This window comes from Hyla sarda, chromosome 1 (assembly GCF_029499605.1).
Source record: "Hyla sarda isolate aHylSar1 chromosome 1, aHylSar1.hap1, whole genome shotgun sequence".
In the NCBI taxonomy this organism is placed as follows: Eukaryota; Metazoa; Chordata; class Amphibia; order Anura; family Hylidae; genus Hyla; species Hyla sarda.
In genome coordinates, this window is record NC_079189.1 from 112,738,299 (window position 1) to 112,760,452 (window position 22,154).

Here is a 22,154-nt window from a genome sequence, read left to right on the forward strand (position 1 = left end):
CTCCTCACCCGTTGACAGGTGCCGTATTAAAAAAATAATCAATGTTTCAATGCTTTTTACTTGACCAGTCCTTAGTCTTTTAGTATGATAACATATTGTGTGTATACTAGTGTACCCGAATGTGGGCGCACATGCACGCAAAATCTAAACATAACGCAAGAAAAAATAAAATTATCACAGTCATGTCAACTTGACCTACTATAACATTGGTACAAAGTTAGCTCATTCTGCTTTTATTAGAGTTTACACTTCAAAGGCTTGAGACCAGAGAAACCAAAGAACAGGAGGAGCACCGGTATGTGCACTGACAAGCGTAGTAATGCAGATTCATCATTTTGCCAATCACAATTTGATGGGGAAAGGAAAAGATCAATAAGAAATGATGAGTGAATGTTCAATAAAATCTGATGTTTTTCATATTTTGCACATATGTTTGGCGCAGAATCCTCTCTTATGAAATACTTCATAAGAATAAGACATGAGTATGGGTTTAACTTTAAAACAAAAAAGTGTGCATAGCATATGATATCCTTGCTGTAATGTTTTTCAAAGAACATTGCTTGTTTGGGGGATTTTTGGAACAGGGCTTTAAAACTTGCATGCATTGCTTTTCATGCAATATTTAAATGGTTCCAACTTCCTAATCTTATAGAAGTCTGTATACTTAGAATACAACAAAAAAGTAACATTGAAGACCAATTTCCAATAGCATGTGGGATACTGATGTTTTGAAGTTAACAGTACAATGTATAGAATAACTATAAAATAACCTAGATGTATAGAATAATCTTCACATCCAATCCCTTTAACCAATTTCCAGGGACAGACCTTGACTCCTGCGTTATACATAACATCATAACTTTATTATTTTATGTCCGTTGTTGACTGTATCTACAGTATAATACTGGATGTTTTATTTCTTCAATCTGAAGTGACTATAGGACACTTTAGAATATTCACATAATTTTTTTTTTTTGCCCGTTTTTTTCTTCCTAATCCTTGTTGGGGAGGAAAATCAACAAAGGAGGAAGCTTTTGACTTCATATCCCGTCCTCATATATTGTTGTCATATTCCAACCCCATATCCCATCTTCATATCTCAACCTCATATCCCATCCTCATAACCCATCATCATATCTAGACCTCATATCCTGACCTCCTATCCTGTCCTCATATCCCGTACTCATATCCCATCCTCCTATCTCGTCCTCCTATCCCATCCTAATATCCCATCCTCCTATCTCAACCTCATATTTAGTCCTCATATCCTCACCGTCTATCCCTTCCTCCTATCTCGACCTCATAACCCATCCTCAAATCCCATCCTCCTATCCTGACCTCCTATGCCGACCTCATATCCCATCCTCATATCCCGTCTTCATATTCCGACCTCCTATCTCAATCTCATTTCCCGTCCTCCTATCTCGACCTCATATCCAGACCTCATATCCCAACCTCATATGCCATCCTCATATCCCGACCTCATATCTCGACCTCCTATCCTGACCCATAATATGTGTACCAAGTATTATTGAAATATCTCCAGCCGTATGGACGTTATGTGGGAATATACATTTCCAATTGATTTGCATGGGACTTTAAACAAAAACCCAGACCCTCACAAATGGGGGTAGTTAAGGGTTAAATTAACTATCCTATATTTTTAGTGGACATATAAGTAACATGTGACCAAGTATTATCGAAATATCTCCAGCTGTTTGGAAGTTATGCAGTAACATATATTTCCCATAGACTTGTATGGCACTTTAAACAAAAACCCCAACCCTGGAAAATGGGGGTGAATAAGGGAAAAATCACCTATCCTATGTTTGTTGTTGACATATAAGTAACATGTGTGCCAAGTTTTATGTTAATATCTTTAGCCGTTTGGACATAATGCTGGAACATACATACACACATACATACATACACATTATTGAGTTATATATATATATATATATATATATATATATATATATATATATATATATATATATATATATATATACATATGTATAGTTTCACTATTTGATACTTTTTAGGTCCAAAATTCTAATATAATTATTTTAAACAATTTTTCATTGAGTGAAAATGCTAACATTTGATCTGTCTACAGCTACCACTAGGGAACACCTAGGCACTTTAACTGTACTTGCATACAGATTTTAAAGTGAATTTAGAATTTACTTTCTTAGGATGCCCCAGAAAAATACAGTTATGTTCTGTCTTTTTGATAATATTCAACAGTAAAACAGTAGCAATAAGAGTCATAGTGAAGGTCATGAGGTATTACAGAAGACCATAATGAAGTTCATGATTTTGGAATAAAGCCAACAGGGGAATAATTGCTGTGATTTTTTTTTTTTTTTTTTTTTTTTTTTATACAGATGAACAAATCTCTTAAAATTGGATTTTGGAGGATTTCTTCAAATCAGCTGTCAAATTCGATTTGGATTTGATTCCCAATTTGGCACTTTACAGGAGAAGTAATTCTTGTCAAAAAGGGTCTGGTGTACGCCTTGCTGCTAAGTTCCATTCACTGGGCGCAGAGCAAATGTTGTCAGTGTAACCAGCAATCAATTTAGCATTGCCATTTACCTCTGCAGGTGCCTGAAGAGTGCCCAGCGAATAAAACTGAATGACAAAGCATACAGTGTATGTCTCACTGCAATTTGCCAAAAGCAAATCTAATTAAAAAAAAGACTCTGTTTTTGAAAAATATGAATCTTTGGGTAAATTCAGAGAGAAATTGGTTCAGAACTAACCAAGTTGCCCATCTGATGATATGCTTTAGTAATGTGGCAGAATTTTTTTTGGGGGGATTATTTCTTTATATCTCTTTGTATATATGAATTGGAAACAGATAATAGATAAATTATATTTAATGCTTAAAGGGTTCTCCGGTGCTTAGACATCTTATCCCCTATCCAAAGGATAGGGTATAAGATGCATAATCGCGGGGGTCCTGCCACTGGGGACCCTCATGATCTTGCACGCCGCACCCCATTAAAATCAGTCCCCGGAGCATGTTCGCTCCGGGTCTGATTACTGTCAATCACGGGGCCGGAGCATTGTGATGTCACGTCTCCACCCCCATGTTATGTCAGGCTCTGCCCCCTCAATGCAAGCCTATGGGAGGGGGGCGTGACAGCTGTCACACCCTTTCCCATAGGCTTGCATTGAGGGGGCGGGGCGGAGCCGCGATGTTACAATGCTCCGGCCCCGTGATAGACAGTAATCAGACCCGGAGCGAACATGCTCCTGGGACTGATTTAAACGTGGTTCGGCGTGCAAGATGATGGGGGTCCCCAGCGGCGGGACCCCCGTGATCAGGCATCTTATGCCCTATCCTTTGGATAGGGGATAAGATGTCTAAGCGCCCCTTTAAGGACCGAGCGTTTTTCTGTTTTTGCACTTTCATTTTTTCCTCCTTACCTTTTAAAAAGCATAACCCTTTCAATTTTGCACCTAAAAATCCATATGATGGCTTATTTTTTGCTCCACCAATTCTACTTTGTAATGAAATCAGTCATTTTAGCCCAAAATTTACAGCGAAACAAAAAATAAATCTTTGTGAGACAAAATTGAAGAAAAAATGCCATTTTGTAACTTTTGGGGGCTTCCGTTCCTACACAATACATTTTTCGGTAAAAATTACACCTTAACTTTATTCTGTAGCTCCATACAATTAAAATTATACCCTACTTATATAGGTTTCATTTTGTCTTACTTCTAAATAAAAATCATAACGACATGAACGGAAATTAATATGTTTAAAATTTTCATCTTCTGACCCCTATAGCGTTTTTATTTTTCCACGTACTGGACAGTATGCAGGCTCATTGTTTGCGCCGTGATCTGAAGTTATTATCGTAACATTTTTGAATTGATGGGACTTTTTGATTGCTTTTTATTATTTTTTCATGATCTTAAAAGTGACCAAAAATACGCTATTTTGGACTTTGGAATTTTTTTGCGCGTGCGCCATTGACCGTGCGGTTTAATTAGCTATATTTTTATAGTTTGGACATGTATGTACGCGGCAATATCACATATGTTTATTTTTATTTACACTTTTTTTTAAATGGGAAAAGGGGGTCATTCAAACTTTTATTAGGGAAGGGGTTAAATGATCTTTATTTACTTTTTGTTTCACTTTTTTTTTTTGCAATGTTATAGCTCCCATAGGGGACTATAACATGCATTACATTGATCTCTCATACTGTTCAATGCTATGCCATAGCATAGCGTTAATCAGTGTTTCTGCCGCTTGACTGCTCCTGCCTGGATCTCAGGCATGGAGCAGTCATTCAGCAATGGGGCAGCGAGGAGGCAGGTAGGGATCCTCCTCGCATCCCGAAATCTGCAATTTCACTGTGACGGTCCCAAACAGCACCACTGAGCTAACCGGCAATGTTTACATTTGTTTAAGACGCGGCAATCAAACTTGGTTAAATGGTTAATGCATATATCTTTTTCTCTGTTGGGTGTGGTATTGTGAAATTGTGTTAATGATAGAGCCATTATCATTATTGCTATTTGACTTCTTCAATTCTATATATGCACAAAGAAATAGCAATAGTATGAGGAAGTTAAAGCCAGCTAGATGTTCCAAAGTATTAGGCCATGTTCACATGGAGGAATTTCTGAGCAGAATTTGCAGAAAAATTCTGCTCAGAAATTCCGCTGCAGCAGGGTCCCATTGATTTCATGGGATTCTGCTGAATTGTGCATACGGCAGAATTTCCGTGGCAGATGTCTATGTGAACATGTGAACATGGCCCTATTATTAATGTTGAGCGCAAATATTCGAATAGCAAATTTTATCGCAAATATCGTCACTTTGCGATTGCGCAAATATTTAGAATTTTGTGGAATATATTCGTTATGACGAATATTCTTTTTTCTTTCACAGTACACATCACAATGATTTGTACTCTGTAAATAAAAAGTGTTCATCCCTCCCTGCTTCCAGCTTGTGGTCCAAAGAAGGCGAATATGCGAAAATTTGCAAATATCGGCACTTCCAGAGGACACTGATCCCTCCCTTCTTTTAGCTTGTGGGCCAATGAGAAGGATGCAAATACTGTTGTCAGAGTTTAGCAACATCCCTAGCAACCAATGGGAAAGTTAGTTGAAAGATATAATCGCACATGCACATTTTACGTATTTCATTACGAATTTTGCATGGAAAAGAAAAGGAAACAAATATGCAAATTTCACGAATATAGGATGAATATTCGTCCATATATTATCAAAATATCGCAAATTCGAATATGGCCCATGCCGCTCATCAATACTTAGTATGGATTTTTGTGAAAAATAACCCCCTTCATATATGTTGTGTTCAGTATATGTTGAATGTTCATGGGTGTCTTATGTTACTGTTGCATTCCCATAATTCTTGCATATCTGAATGTGCCAGGAACCTGGAACCTATATTGTTTGCAAATTGAAACTATCAGGGAGCATGTAGTCTAGTTGTTCTATAAGCTGGCTACAGAATGCTCCCATTTGGCCATGTACTTTAACATGAAAATCGTACAAAGGGCTACGGCAAGGGACCATTCAATGCTGGCATGTTATAATAAAATATATTTTTAATTATAATTCCCTGTGAAGCGTGTGTTTCTCAGCTCATTTCAAACAGCATTATACCAAATACCATGACATATACAATACACACTGTTTAATTTGCTTTTAATTCTATCGAGTACTGAATGTTAATGAAAATACCAGAAGATGCATATTAAAACAGTTTACTTGTATATTGAATTAAGAAGAAAAGAAAATACACCCACAGACAGTAAAACACTAGTCGTTCTGAGGAGAAAATTTACTAATTCTATTAAACGTATCTTCTGATGTTAATATTAGATATTTTAAAGAGTAAAACTATGGTCCTTAAATTTTAATTTACAAGGGTTCCTACTGTATATAAAGGGTCATAAAAGGAGAATTTTAAATGTAAGATTTGCTATCAAATAGAATAATCTCTTAGCTAAGCTTTTCAGAAAGTTGTGTGTAAAGTAGCGAATTACCAATTGAACGCACTTTTGCTGCATGTATTTTATGTGAGAAAATCAAATGATGCCTGGTCCCCAATCTCTTATAAATCATTAAGTGTAAACTTTGGTAACCGTACAGTTAATATTTTATTAAATAGTTCAAAAGCAAATAAAGCATAAATTATAGTATGAAATCCCGTTCATGCTGTTTCATTAAAGTTTAAGTGTAAATGTACGGTCTTAGCACTGCTGCGTACAGAATAATCCAAGTGTTTTTGAGTCAGATTAATCAACATGATCCAGGGCCTATGCATCAAACACAAAGACTACACATGATAATGAGTTAGATGTCTTTTACCGCTTAAGAACACAGCCAAGGACTGATATATATATATATATATATATATATATATATATATATATATATATTTTTTTTTTTTTTTTTTGCCTCCTATCTTTATAAGTGAATGCATCACTAGGTTTTTATTTATTTTTTTTTTTACTGATTAGCGCAAGATAATTTTACAATTTTTTCTGCTGTAATTTTTAATTTGTTTTGCCCATCATCATAAGGGCATCTATCTTGTTTTTAGAAGCATTTAGAAATATGCTTTACAGCAAGCCCCATACATATAGACACAATATACTGGAGGGGGCCCTATATATCGTTTTCTTGGCATGCTCTGCGGCCTGTGAAAAGGTCATTGTGCACGGAGGGGGAGGCTGAGCTCTGATTATCAACTATTGTAATGTAATCCTGATGGTGATCATGCTGGAAAATGATCTTTACAGATCTGAAAGTATTAGTTTATTAATAGTCCTAGTGGCCAGACTTAAAACTGCAAGATAGGATTCATGAAATGTGAATTAATTTCACTTTGCCAGCTTATACAACCACAAGACAAAAACTAGGTAAAAAAACTACTATAATAACTGATCTCAGGACAGCAGTAGTTAAGGATGATGGACAACATCTTTATTGGCCACAGACGTTATCTCAACCCATAGATAAAGTACCTTAGGTTCACCTTGACTGTTAATCCTACCCTGTGACCATCATATTCTGCTTTGAGCAAGTCCATACAGCTGTTCTTGAATTTACAGCATATGCACCCAATATATATATATATATATATATATATATATATATATATATATATATATATATATATATAATTTTTATTTTATTTATTTTTTTGCAGTAGTTTTCTGTGTACACGTTTCTTTTTGTACTCTAAAGTATTTTACCTTCATGGTTCATATAGGAAAAAATCAATTTTGGGGTTTAGTGGTCCTTCACCATAATTCAATTTGAGTTCATTTAAAGAGTAGAACTATTTAAAACCTTCATCCACAGAACAATGGATGAGCACGGCTATCTGGGAGATATATTATCACATACATTCATTGAAAAACTAGGGCTGTCTTTGGATATCAAGGACAGTCCGTAACTTATAATCATACCTATATGATTTATCTAAACTCTCATTGGTCCTAAATATTTCCTTAAAGTAAAAACGTGATTCAGGGAACAGCTACTGACGTTGAAAAGAAATTATAAAACCGAAAACAAAACTACGAACCACCAGTTCATACAGATTCTACTAACTTCAAACCTGCCTTCCTGGCATGGCATTGTTTATGTTCTGCTGATACATGGCACAATGAAGATTCAATAAATAAATAATACAAATTTCAGAAAAAGAATCATTAAAACTAATTAAAATCTTTGCCTATGGTAACTTATTAATGACATACAATGCCCGCTCTGCTGGAATTATTACTTAATTAAGTCAGGTTGCAACTACTGCAAATATTGTATAAATTTAACACAATGGCTACTTTGTGCTATGTTTGACAGAAAAATGGTTTACAAACCAGTTGTCTTAAGGCACAGCTGATCCATTTTTCCATGGAGTAAAGTGTATTATATCAAATTACAAGCTTGGTGGATGAGGTAGTAATATTCCAAATTGTGAATTATACTGTGAATACATTCATATAAGAGCCCACTGGGAAAAGGGAGGGATAACATCTGAGTTGTGTAGGGGGTGCGAGCATTAGACATCTCTCCACGTATAATCATCTTAAATTATATAGTCTAAAATGTATATTAAAATAATGTGAATTAAATCAGTTGTCTAAGGGCTCATTCACACTGCCATTGGGCTCTGTGGAGCTCCATCGGCAGTTCTGTTAAATTTAGTGGAGAAAAAAAAAAAAAATTTTCTCCCTTAAACTCCTGTAAAATTACCGGATCACTGACGGATCCCATACAAGTGAATGGGGTCAATTGGGACCAGGCAGTAGCATGTGCATACAAACCGTTTCAGGGTCCGTTTGACTCAAGAAAGAAAAAAAGAGCGTAATGAACCCTGTGCTGGTTGGATGCAAACGGCAATGTGAACCTAGCCTAAGTAAATTATTTATTTAAAGCTAAAGCTAAAATTACTTACCCTATCCATATAATAAGAGATATGTATCAGACTGGGCAGGGTCTGACCACTGGGACCCCCCATGATCTCCAAGACAGGACACTGAGTCTTTTTAATGGAAAGAGCAGCAAGTAGCAAATGCATGCCGCTCTATTCATACTCTATGGGAGCTGCCAAAGATAGCCAAGTGTTGTACGCAATTATCTTCAGCAGCTCCATAGACAATGAATGGAGTGGCAGAACACATGCGTGACTCACCCCTCCATTAATTACAAAGACCTGGGGCCTCATACTGGAGATCGCAGGGAGTCCCAGCAATCAAACACCACACGATCTGTACTGTGGATAAGATGTGAACAGTGAGGCAGGACTAAATATTAAGAACAAAATTATTGTGACTACCCCACTAAAGGGAAATCAACTGGTGCCAAAAAGGGTAAATTACTTCTATTCAAAAAATGAAGCCTTTCAGTACTTATTAGCTAAGGTCCTGGAGGAAGTTGTGCATTTCCTTCCAATCCTACGCAGAGCTCTCTGCTGCCACCTCTGTCCATGTCAGGAACTGTCCAGAGCAAATGAATGAAGAGGTTTGCTCTGGAGGTTAACATCTGGTTTGGAAATTTTCTGACATGGACAGAGGTGTCAGGAAGAAGCATACAACAGCTGTTATGCAATTTTTTTTTTTTTTTTTGTTATATAAGTCATTTACAAATCTGTATAAATTTCTGGCACAGTTTATTTGAAAAGGGTCACATAGAATAAGTCTCTTATGCCCATAAAATAGTCCTTCATGTATTTTATATCTCATGTTTGAGCCAGTGCTAAGTATAATGAAGTATAAAAGTTTTTAAATACCGTAATATCCTATTACCAAATTGATTTTTTTTATTAATATTATACAGTGAATGTATCTGCCTAGAATACAATGCCCAGTTTCACAGAATACATTAATGTGTCAACAGCTCTCAGAAGATGGATGGCAAAAATAATATAAAACAATAAAAAATACCAGTGTTCCTAAAATATAGTCACAATAGACAAGTTGGCAAATGATTCAAATGTTTATGACACATCTCTGCACGTCATATGATATTATCAAAGCTGTCAACTATCACCCATATAATGCCTAAGGAGAAAGAAATTGTTACCTTGATGTCTATAATATTCACATATTCTCTTATCTATATCTGGTAAAATGACAGCTCAAGGAAAAACTAAATTGGATTAAAAATAAAACCACAGCTTAAATCTATGGGCAGCAATTGATGGAAGAATAATCTATTGCAATATCAAAGGGTCTTTATATTTATACAAATTAAGTGTCATTGTTTAGATTGAAATTATACGAAAATGAAGCTACCAGGTCTTCACCTTCTCATGAATTTCTAAAACTGAATGTCTATCTTGGGAGGGTCAGGGCTCATTTTGAAAGTATTTAATAGTCATAAATTCACATGAAATGTCATGCATTTTATTTTATTGTTATATCTAGTTTTTAGAAGAATGTGTTGGGGGTTTGTACATATCTGCTAGGGTTTTTCTTTTTGTGATTGCCTTTAATTGGCATATACAGGACCTGGTTACCTGTCTACTAGATATCCTATTTCTTATAAAATGGGCAGGCCTATAACTTATTTCCATCCCTCATTCTTCATGACATTGCAAAAGTCCAAGTCCTAGCTGTTAAAGGGGTACTCCGCAGCTCAGCATTTGGAACAAACTGTTCCAAATGCTTGAGGCGGCACCGGGAGCTCGTAGCCCTGCCCCTCATGATATCACACCCCGCCCCCTCAATGCAAGTCTATAGGAGGGGGCATGACATCCATCACGCCCCCTCCCATAGACTTGCATAGCGGGGGCAGGGATGACGTCAAACGGGGGCGGAGTCGTTACATCACGATATTCCGGCCCCGTGGTCGCCACCCGACTGTTTGTGAGCTGGCACCGCAGCGTGCAGCTCAAACAGATGGGTGGCGACTACAAGATTGCGGGGGTCCCCAGCGGCAGGACCCCTGTAGTGAGACATATTATCCTCTATCCTTTGGATCTTTCCATTTCAGTTTTTCCTTTGTGTTGGTTTCACTCCTGGTTGTGCCTAAAAATACTGATGTTTTTTTTTTTAGGTGTGTATTACAGTTGTATTCTTTTAGTACCTAACCTTACTTTTCAGTTAATTTTATTAGGAACTCTAAATCTCACTGTACAAATTCAATGCATTATTGTGCAGCTTATGTCAGTATATGTTGAGTAAAGAATAAAGAAAGTAAGGAACAGCACATCTGTAAATGGGCATGCAGTTTCCTTACTGGTCAGAAGAGGCTCAATATATGTAATAGGTTCTACAGGTAGGAGTATGTTCACACAGTTAAAGGGGTACACCGCCCCTAGACATCCTTTCCCATATCCAAAGGATAGGGGATAAGATGTCTGATTGCGGGGGTCCCACCGCTGGGAAACCCTGTCATCTCTCCTGCAGCACCCATGTCATCTGCTGCACTGAGCGAACTTCACTCCGTACCTGATGATGGGCGATGCAAGGGCCAGAGTATCGTGATGTCACGACCCTGCCCCTTCGTGAAGCCACGCCCCACCCCCTCAATACAAGTCTATGGGAGTGGGCATGATGGCTGCAATGCTCCCTCCCATAGACTTGCATTGAGTGGGTGGGGCATGATGTCACGAGGGGGGTGGAGCTGTATCACCCAACATCAGGCACAAAGCGAAGTTCGCTCCGTGCAGTAGATGACACAGGGTGCTGCAGGTGAGATCTCGGTGGTTCCGAACAGCGAACCCACGCGATCAGACATTTTATCCCCTATGCTTTGGATAAGGGTGGAGTACACCTTTAAAAAAGCTTCCTAAAATCTGCATGCAATATTGCTTCAAAACCACCTCTTATTTCAGAGCTTCTTTGGAAGTAGTTTTTCACATGGTTTTTCAGGCAACTGTTACCTCTATGGCCATCTTTAGCTCTCAATAGCTGACCATCTATATTTATGACACCCAAAATAGGAAAAGAGCTAGTTCTCCTTCTCTGGGATTTGTTTACCACCACAATAAGATTTTATTTTATTTTTTATGTGAAGCTTTCTAAGGCCAGCGAAAACTAAGCCATAGTTACTGAAATCCACTCACGCAGACACCAGCTGGAACAAGGAACAGCAGTAACACCAATGAATAAGGTTAACCCATTTGGCTCTCTGGTTTGCATGCTCCATTGCAGCCTAGTTGTGTGAATCTCCAACAATGTATCACATCCTAGAACTGACAGCCATGGTTTAAGTTATTTTATGCTGTAACATCAGATCATTTGTCAGCTGCAATAAAACACTGTTCATAATCACCTGACAAATGCATTTACAGCTCGGCAATGACTGTCTTGTCTTTTTTTCTTTCCTTTCTCATAATTGGTTATTTGCTTCATATGTTTCTAATGATTATTCTTTTTTTATGATGTACAATTCTGTGAGAGATCTGAGGCTTCTAATCGTGATCATAAATAAGTAGACATTGTATACCGATAAAGTAGAAAGCTAAAGAAATCTCAAAGGGTCACACTACTGTCTCTAACCGTCTAATGTCTGCTCCATACCTAGTTAATACAGTGGCCTTTGAGATACGGTGTTCTGGCTGAAATGTCCTAATGAGAAACTTTATCATTGACCTATAATGTTTTTTATTTGGAAAGGGAAGCATAAATAATTGTGGATAATTGTTATACATTCTGTTCTCTTATTTGGAACATCTTAACGTGATAATAGCAAAGAGAAAATATTTGAAGAGCTAATGATTTCCTATGTGTCTCTATGATGTCTACCTGCTTATGTTTCCTTTTTTTTTCTCCCCTAAACAGTTAATGACTTGTCAATATTCATATTTGTCAAAGCCTAGTCTTTAACATTGCTATCCACATTAATACTGACACACAACCTGCAAAATCAGTCTTTTTAACTCCATCAAAAACTGTGGAGGTGACAGCGGTGATTTACTGTGTTGATTAATCGTTCAGCTAGTGCTAATTAATTGGGGACATTTAGCGGTGTACTAATGAGTCTCACAATAAATCGTTGTATACCGTGTCATAACTGATGTGGAGAGGGAAGAGAAGTCCATTTCTATTAGCACTTCCTGCCTTCAATATGCTGCTTTCAGCAGGTATGGCAAAGAACATAGATGAGCTCAGAAGAGGGCTTTGTCTATATTCAGATATATACATATATAAATATAAGTAAATCTGTGATTTTCTTTTATCAGTGACATAGAAAATGTACTCCACGTTATTAGTAGAATGTTACAGAGCAGATGAAGCTGAGTAGATTCAGTAATGAAAAATTTGGTATTATTTGTTTGTTTATACTAATGCACCCTTTTCATCATACTGGGTAGCATTAAGGTTTCACCTGTGAGGCCGGCACTATATCTAGCCAACCAGGGTGGGGCTTGTAGCCTGTCCCTCCCTCTCCCATTGTATGTGTGACTAGTCACACTGGAGCTAACCTGGGAGCAGTCTACAAGCCTAGGCCTAATACTGCTGTAATTTGGTTCCTGGTTTTGCCTATCACGCACAGGTAGGTTAGTTGTTAGGACTCGTACCATCTGAGAAACCTTGGCGTTGGTGTGCGGGCTCAGGTATGTGCTTAATATAAGGATATACTGGCTAATGTCTCAATTTTAACATCAGTTTTGAGGGTTAGTTAATGTCATTGTAACATCTACCACAGTAGTGAACCTATATTGTGGTCCATAAATGCAGGACCTCTACCCCAGCTTACAGTGCACAACTGCACTTGGGGTTGAGGATTATCTGCCATTTTAGACCACATCGGTGAATTTGTCTAATGTTTAAATGTCATGCATCCACACGTTTATCATGTGTAGGATGCCCTTGTGGTACTTGTGACCGTTTGCAGGCATCCTCCATTGTATGCATATTTTATGCTGGGGATCGCCCATAGCAACGAACCACAAGTGCAGGAGCTCCATCCCAATATAGGTGCACAACTGCACTTGGGGTTGAGTATCTCTTGCCATTGCAGACCACGCAATTGTAAGTTGTTTCATGTTTAAAGTTTATACTAATGCACCCTTTTCATCATACTGGGTAGCATTAAGGTTTCACCTGTGAGGCCAGCACTATAGCTAGCCAACCAGGGTGGGGCTTGTAGCCTGTCCCTCCCTCTCCCATTGTATGTGTGACTAGTCACACTGGAGCTAACCTGGGAGCAGTCTAGAAGCCTAGGCCTAATACTGCTGTAATTTGGTAGGTAGGTTAGTTGTTAGGACCCGTACAATCTGAGAAACCTTATCATTTGTTTTATTTTCATTTAAAGTGAGCCTGTCGCTTTAAAAAACTTTTCAGACTCCAATAGATCAAAACTTATGACATGCCTCTGCAAGTCAAAGTTTTTTTTTACGTTACAATGCCCATTTAAATCTCTGCCCATACTGGGTTAAGGAGTTTAGTGGGTGGTCCTACTCAATGAATGGCTTGTGTATGCAAATTTATAGGGGAAGGCAGTCAATCGCTACAAAGACTGCTCACTATACTTCTTAGCCAAGTGAAAGAAAATATATGAGTATGTATTACTAGTAATATTGAATCTTTTAACATAAAAACACATATCAATCCGCTCAGTTGTATTTTGAACATGTCAGGTTCCCTTTAAATCATTAAAGATTACATATCATGAACTCATCTGTCCCTAATTTCCCCCCTGCCATCTGTCCCTGACTCTTCCTGACTCTAATCCTACCTTTTCTTCTAAAACCCCTTTTCCTACCTTTTACATGATCAGTTGCTTCCTCATTCCCCTGCTGTCTGTTAGAGAGGAAGGCGGAGTGGCCCAGCAGGCCTGATGTCAGCTGAACCCTTCATGGGCTAACTTCTCACTTCTGCCCCTCCTCTGCGGGCAGACTTGTGAGTATTAAGGGGGGCCTCTCAGATCTGCGGAGGGCTGCCACAGGCCAGTAATTGCTAGGGGGGGGGGGAGATTTGCAAAGACCTTGCGCTGCGGACGGCTAGTAATCTCAGGGGGGGGGGGCATTGTTGTGCTGCAGCGGGCTTGTACTCCCTAATCACGGGGGTTGCAATTGCTGACAGGTGCTTCGGCTGGCTTCTAATTATGGGGGGCAGGGGGCATCTTGTGCTGCAGGCAGAAGAGTTCCATTTAACAGGCACAGCACTCGCTCTCGCCTGTCTGATTGACAGGCAGGAAGCTGTGCTGAGCTCGACTGTGTTCCGGCTACAGTCTGTAGCCAGAACACAGTCGAGCTCAGCACAGCTCCCTGCCTGTCAATCAGACAGGCCGGACGGCTGCTGTGCATGTTGAATGGAACTCTTCTGCCTGCAGCACATGATGCCCCCTACCCCCCATAATTAGAAGCCAGCCGCAAAGACCTTGCGCTGCGGCCGGCTAGTAATCTCAGGGGGGGGGTGGCATTGTTGTGCTGCAGCGGGCTTGTACTCCCTAATCACGGGGGTTGCAATTGCTGACAGGTGCTTCGGCTGGCTTCTAATTATGGGGGGCAGGGGGCATCTTGTGCTGCAGGCAGAAGAGTTCCATTTAACAGGCACAGCACTCGCTCTCGCCTGTCTGATTGACAGGCAGGAAGCTGTGCTGAGCTCGACTGTGTTCCGGCTACAGTCTGTAGCCAGAACACAGTCGAGCTCAGCACAGCTCCCTGCCTGTCAATCAGACAGGACGGACGGCTGCTGTGCATGTTGAATGGAACTCTTCTGCCTGCAGCACATGATGCCCCCTACCCCCCATAATTAGAAGCCAGCCGCAGCACCCGTCAGCAATTGCAACCCCCGTGATTAGCTGCCAAGCCAGCATGAGTCTGAAATCTATTAGCCAGGATTGGTAGGGAGACTCCTAGGGGTCATTTTTAGAAAAAATAAATAGAAAGAAGCATATTTTTTAATAACATGCAATTGGAAAGTCATTCTGCATACATAAATCTATAATATGTCAAAAGTTGTTTTTGATGAAAGGTACTCTTTAAGTAGATATGAAGGCAAGTTAGATAACAGGATCTTAGAAACTTTGGGACCTTGATCTCACATCTGACATCTCAAAATAGTTTCCATGATATTTTAGACTATACAAGTATTTGCCAAACAGTGTGTCTCCAGTGCGTCAACACACTGTTTGGCAAATAATGTACTATGCCCATTATAAAATAACATTAGTGAATGCTGTTGAGAACTAGCACTATGTTTTTTGCTATAAAACAAACTGGCAAAAAAAAAATGTTGTGTTATAGTCACTAACACTGCCCATTGATTGAACAAATGTATTCTTCAGCCTGAATCCAATTTCTCGACAGAACTTCCGACATGTGAACTAAGCAACAGATTCCCATTTTTATTAATGGGAGGCTGGTGCAAGTGGATTCTGCCTAAAATTTCCCTACATAAATTTTGTATGGAATTTCTGTAGTGTGAAATTTGTGTGGAATTTCTGTAGTATGGGGCCATACATTTATAAATGGTATTCTTACATAAACCAGCTACTACTTATGGTAAGGAGATTTGTATACAAATGTTACAGCAGTAAGGTGTCTTATAGCATTTAGAGCCCATTCACGTCCCATATTCACATCCCATTTTAAAGTTTGTCATAGTGTATGTTGGAATACCAGAAAAAGGTCCCCAATATATACTGTAGCATACCTGTGGCACAACCACTGACTTTTATGGACTGAACTTAGTCTACTAGTGACTATGTATCCTTTAAAGAAGAACTAAAAGGCATGGTGGACTGAATTCGAGAAATAAAGCAAACACAGTCATATCTGGATGTATGCCGTTGACTTATCCTAAAAATGAGCACCCACACTCTGCAGTCCGGTGTCCCCGTTTTATCCCGTGATATAGCTGAGCGGTGAGTGCAGGAGTTTTCTATATTTTGGATTTGAGAATTCTTACTGAACCTGTTTCTTTATATGTCCCTGCACCACCACAGACTTAATACTATTGAAACGGACGGCTACTTAGCTGCTACCTGGTTTCTCCTCACCTTGACATTTTGGCTATTAGATATTGGCAGTGCCATCCCATCCCTACCTATCCTAAAAATGAGATGTAAATGGAACATTAGTACTAGCCTGCAACTAATATATGTTATAACCTGAACCTCTATTCAGCCTATCAATATGCCATACATACATTGCCTTAATATGAGCTGTTTGTTTGTTTCGTAGGTTGGCAATACTACCTATTGAATAGCTTAATGCCTTTGACTGAACTATAAAATAATTCAAGATTTAATTTCATTTCCAATTTTCTGCTGCTTAGATTTAAATATTGAAGTGATGTTCTGAAGTAAATGGATTGCTTATCCTGCCGTACTGGATTTATTTCCTTCATTTTTGTACAATGATTACAGCGGCTTTAATAATAAAAGTCAATATTAAATGTCTCAAGAAGCTTGTTGACAATTTATTGAAAGACAGTAGAACAACATCGCCTTTGTTAACTATTACCACATGGGAATCAATCACTGCAGCTCCAATTCCTCTTGGCACCCCTGTCGTTACTAAAGGACTTGTGAAAAGAGGTATACACAGATCAAGCTGGCACCATGCAGGAGGTGGAACATGCACTGACAACTCTAGTTCTAGCATGGGCATGTGATGGCATGAACTAGCACCTCTACATGAGATTCTGATTACTGCTCCCGAGAAAAAGGGTTTCACTATCATCAGATGTTACGTAACCGCACAATAAGTTACCTGCTCTCCAGTGGTACATTACTGCCAAGGACCCAGCTGTCCTGCAGCTGGACGGACTCAGGTGTGGTTTGCAGCTCGGCGGGCAGCGCAGCCGGCGGGGCCGGACTTTGGTTCCTCCTATGTGTCAAAGTATTGCGATTGAGGGATGTAATGGATGGTTGCTGTGCTGCAGGATGCTGCTTGTGAGTAGGTGGTAAAGGCTGCAAAGTTGGCTGGCCTTGGTTGTTTGGCGATTGCTCTGTGGATTATAGAAAAAAGAAAATCATTAAGATGCTGAAATGAATCTAAAATGGGTCAATTAATTACAAATAAAAAATCTCAATACTACAGGGTCTTAAATGATATTTCCGCTGAGACAAATTTACTTTGGGCACACAGTGCTCCAATTAACATTAAACAGATGGTAAACTGGCATTCACTTCTTTATATTGGATTTCATTTACATTAGAAGTTTCATAAACATTATTTGACAGATACCAATTGTGCTTTTTGAGATGCACAGCCAAAATAATATAGAAAAAGCAAGCAAGACGAAATGACATGGGCAATTCTTCACGGATCACACAGGTTCTTTAAACACATGTAATTCCTATAATTATTTTAAAAGTGTTTCTTTTAAGCTTTACTTAACAGTAGTCATTTGTAGCAAGCCGGTAGCTTAACAGCAGTATACCCTGCCAGTTTAGAGGATTTCAGAGTGTGCAGGTCTGTATGTTGATTTGCTAATAGATACTAAGTATTCTCCAGCAGAAGGTCACTCTGTGAAACAGATGTTGTAGTATAGATATCTAACAGACTGAATCACATCTGATTACAACGTCAGAAGACTCATATAGTTAACAACCGTTAAGTTCATTGCAACAAAGGCAAAAAAGATTTCCCTAATTACTACAGAAACACCCATCACATGGCAAAGGTGCCATTCCTGATCATAGCAAGAAATGAAAGACAACAAACTGATGACAATGTAATACATAGATCATTATCAACTCTAATGTACTTAAGAAACAAGAAACCTGAATTAAAGACCCACAGGACAGCTGGCTTCACACTATGGAATTTCCATTTTGAAATTCCACCCTGAAATTCCAGGGCAGCAGAGTCCCATTGCTGGCAATGGGATTCCACTGCACAGGGCACATTGTGGAGTTTTCTAAGCAGACTTTCCGCCCAGAAAATCCCACAGAAAAATTTGGCAGAACATTGAACTTGTTCGTTCCCCAGACATTGCCGTGTATGGGGACGGCAACATCTATGTAGTCCTAGGGCTGCCCGGATGACATCTGTAGTGTAACACCGGCCTAGGAAAGTTAAATTTTTAGACCTGAAAATGCATTTTCTGATACATTTTAACATTTAAAACAAAACAAGCAAACAAACAAACAAACAAAAAAAAAATACTTTAGAACCTTCGGGTCACTTCGGGTAAAATTTGAATTACAGACACAGCAGAACAGAATTGCTGTTGACAAGAAGGACCACAATTACTGGCACCTATGCATAGCAGACACTCCTTTAAATCTCTGGCAACCGAGGGGTGTGAGCACCAACAACATAGTTAACTGGCCTGGCGCTCCTGTCACCTGACAAGCCTAGCAGAACCAAGGTAATCCTGGACAATGAGGGACACTGCCAACCATGTGTCATGTCTGTGTTCACACACAGCCATTGGATTTGCTTGTGTGTAAACAGTTTTATGTTCCCTGGCCAGGGAATAGTTAATGCCTTTGGCATTCTAGCTAGGGTTTGTCTATTTAAAGTCAGCCCAGTCTAAACTCTGGGCTGGTGATTGAGATCATTACATCCTGACTTGCTAATATGCTGCTTTGGAGCTCTTGGTGAAACATTCCTTGTTTGAGCTTTTAATCTACTATCTCTGTTTTAGCATGCACCCTGTATGTTCTGGTTTTAGCTATGGTTATGTGGCGTGCTCTTAGTAGATTTTAATATGTATTTGTATAGTCATTTTTAGGATTTGTATATAATCTTTCTGTTATGTATCTGTTCACACTGTGTTTTCTCTTGTATCCATTTAGTGTGTTATCACTCCATGGGGATATTCCTGTGTCTACTGGAGGCTCTGATTTAGATATCCCTATTACCTGCTCATGGAGACACATTGTCTACTAGAGGTTTTCTGAGGGATTGCGATTCCTTTTTTGTGTTCAGTGTGAACAGTGTTCTATAATTATATCCTGTTGTATCTGTTTTCTGTGTTATCGATCCATGGGGACATTTCTGTGTCTACTGGCAGCTTTGATCTAGATATCCCTATTACCTGTCCATGGGGACTTTGTGTCTACTGAAAGTTTGCTTAGGGATTGCAATTCCTGTCTTGTGTTCAGTGTGGACAGTGTTCTATAATTATATCCTGTTGTATCTGTTTTTCTGAGTTGTAACTAGGCATCTCTGTTACCTGTCCATGGGGACTTTATTTCTACTGGAGGTTTTCTGAGGCATTGCGATTATTCCTGTTTAACGATAGATCCCTGTTACTGGTCCATGGGGACTTTGTGTCTACTGGAGGTTCTGGGGGATTATGCTATACTCCTGTCTGTTCCTGGAGTCTATTTAGACTCATCCGTTTTCCTGTCTGGTGTTTTCAACTCTATTCGTTTATTTGTTCATTATTCAGATCTTTGGAGTTTTGTGCATGCACTGATCATAGAGTACATGATCACTTAGCTAGTGTCTTCCTCTGTACTTTACCATTGGTCTATAATGTCCCCTGTGCTGATCACTGATTTGTGTCCTCTGAACTTAATACTATAGAGTTCTATGTTTCTGTTATGTTCCTGATTTGTGACCGACTGTTTATTAGTATGTCTTTTTAAGCCCACTTCACTTTAGTTCAGGATGGTCAAGTAGGCAGGGAGAGCTGTTTAAGGGTCAGTTTAGGGTTCACTCTCCCTGTCCCATGGTCGGTCCCTGGCACTATGCTTTGAATAGATCCGAGGTAGCGCTGGAACCGGGCAAGGTAGGTTCGTTATAGATAGACATAGAGTTATGTTATATAATTCTAACTAGGGGAATTTAGGAACTGTATACTAATGGCCGCTGCAGACAAATGCAATTTTATCATCTAACAATAATAAACAGTAATAAAAAAAAGAATTATATTTAAGGGTGGAGATTTACTTTTAAAGGGGTTGCCTGGGAGCTCAATATTATTGGCATATCCTTAGTATAAGCTGAAACGGCTGTGAATCCAAATCCTTGCATCCCCGCGGATCAGGTCGCTGAAGGGAGTTGGATAAGCTGCAATACCACGTATAGCTGCTACCAAATGTATGATGCTGTAACTGGTAAGCAATGATGAAGGGACTGCAACATTCATACAAGCGTCACAGCCCCATCAATATTCTGATCAGCAGTGGTGCTGGGATTTGGACCCCCACCAATCTGATATTAGTATCCTACCCATAGGATAGTCTTTGAATATTAAAGTCAGGGGTCTCCACCCTGAAGCCCTCCAAATGTGGAAAAACAAAAAATGCAATATGCAAACATGTCATATAGGAAACAGCAGGAGATCCACAGGTTGGGGACCAGTGTTTAAAGCAATAACACTTTTGAGAGATTCCATTAAAATGTATCCAGGCAGAGCAGGACAAGATCAATAAGCTGGCAGCTGACAATGTAATACACTTACAAATCATTCAATAAGGGAGCAGCATGCATACATATTCTATGGAAATGTAATTTTAAGTGTCACCATACGATATTGTTTATTATGTATTACATATACTTGTTCTGTGTGTGATTCATATGTAATGTTTCAAGCTGCTAGTACAGGGTAATAAAACCAATTATATAATAGCTATAACCAATTTAACACTCAGTACGAAGGTGTGCGCTTTCCTTAAAATAAAATTTCCTTTTATTACTGAATCAGTAGACAGTACCAAAGAAAAAAGGAAAATACATAGGTATGAGACATAGACTATGACGTCTCTCTTTCCATTGAAAAGAACAATGAATAATAACGAAGAAAATCGTGATCTGGCTGTGAGAAAATAATATATATTCAAGGTTAAATTCACACAGGACAGAATGTTGTGAAGTTTTCCTGCAGATTTTCAGTGCAATACAGTAACAAAGCTGGTGGAAAAGACTAACAAATCTACATGGTGAAATCTGCTGCACTGTTGTAGAAATAGCGTAAATGTCTGCACAATTGCTATGTTGACCCCCAGACAATGGTCCTGTGACCAAAACACGTGAAGGAGTGGCCGCATTCTGGGACTTGTAGTACTTGTTCAGCAGTGTGGTTAGTATTTGTGCTTTATAGGCTTGGTTTTATGTCTGCTTACTGGGTTTATACTATTTTATGCTATGCACTTTCCCAGTTAGCTTTGTGAATTTAAGGGAATATTTTCCTATATATTCAGTGTCCATTTATATACATTGTAGAGAGGCTTCTCTCCATATTCAGTAAAATATATTCAAATATCTTATTTCAAAGTCTATATAATTGTTATCTTTGTCTACTCTGCTTGTACTTCTTGTATATGCATTAATTTTCATGATTCATCATTTCCCAGGCTTCTTCTCTTTTTTTGCTGATTCCCTCCTTGATTTTAATTATGTTTTTATTGTATATTATAATGTTGCATTAATAAAGATTTCATGCTTTTTGCATTATATATTTTTTTTTTAGTAGCTCCATTTTTCTTAGATGTTTTGTTGTTGGGAGACTGCATTCAGGCTTCATATACATTTTTGGGAGTTATATGCATGGTTGTTACTATGGTACGAATACCCAATAACTTTGTGTAGCCACTGTGTGTGGTATCATCCTTTTTTATTTTTCTCCCTGGGTGTGTAGAAGTAAACATGGTTGAAAAGATTGTATAAAAGATTGTCATGTTGCAAAATTTTACCCCATTGACTTCAACCAAAAAGAAAACTCCCCAACACCTCTCTGCAAATTCACCTGATCTGTGGCTGCCTGTGCGCCTTGGTGGGGGTGGTG

At 38.8% G+C, this 22,154-nt stretch overlaps 1 protein-coding gene across 21 annotated transcripts in view; it reads right to left on the reverse strand.

Moving 5' to 3' along the window:
• The window catches only part of TENM3 (teneurin transmembrane protein 3), a 2,657,329-nt gene that overhangs the window by 281,433 nt on the left and 2,353,742 nt on the right, over window positions 1–22,154 (reverse strand). For all 21 annotated transcript variants that reach the window (XM_056560421.1, XM_056560526.1, XM_056560513.1 and 18 more), the window contains one exon: window positions 17,180–17,417. In XM_056560421.1, the coding sequence (XP_056416396.1) occupies window positions 17,180–17,417 (238 nt within the window). The remainder of the gene's footprint in view (window positions 1–17,179; window positions 17,418–22,154) is intronic.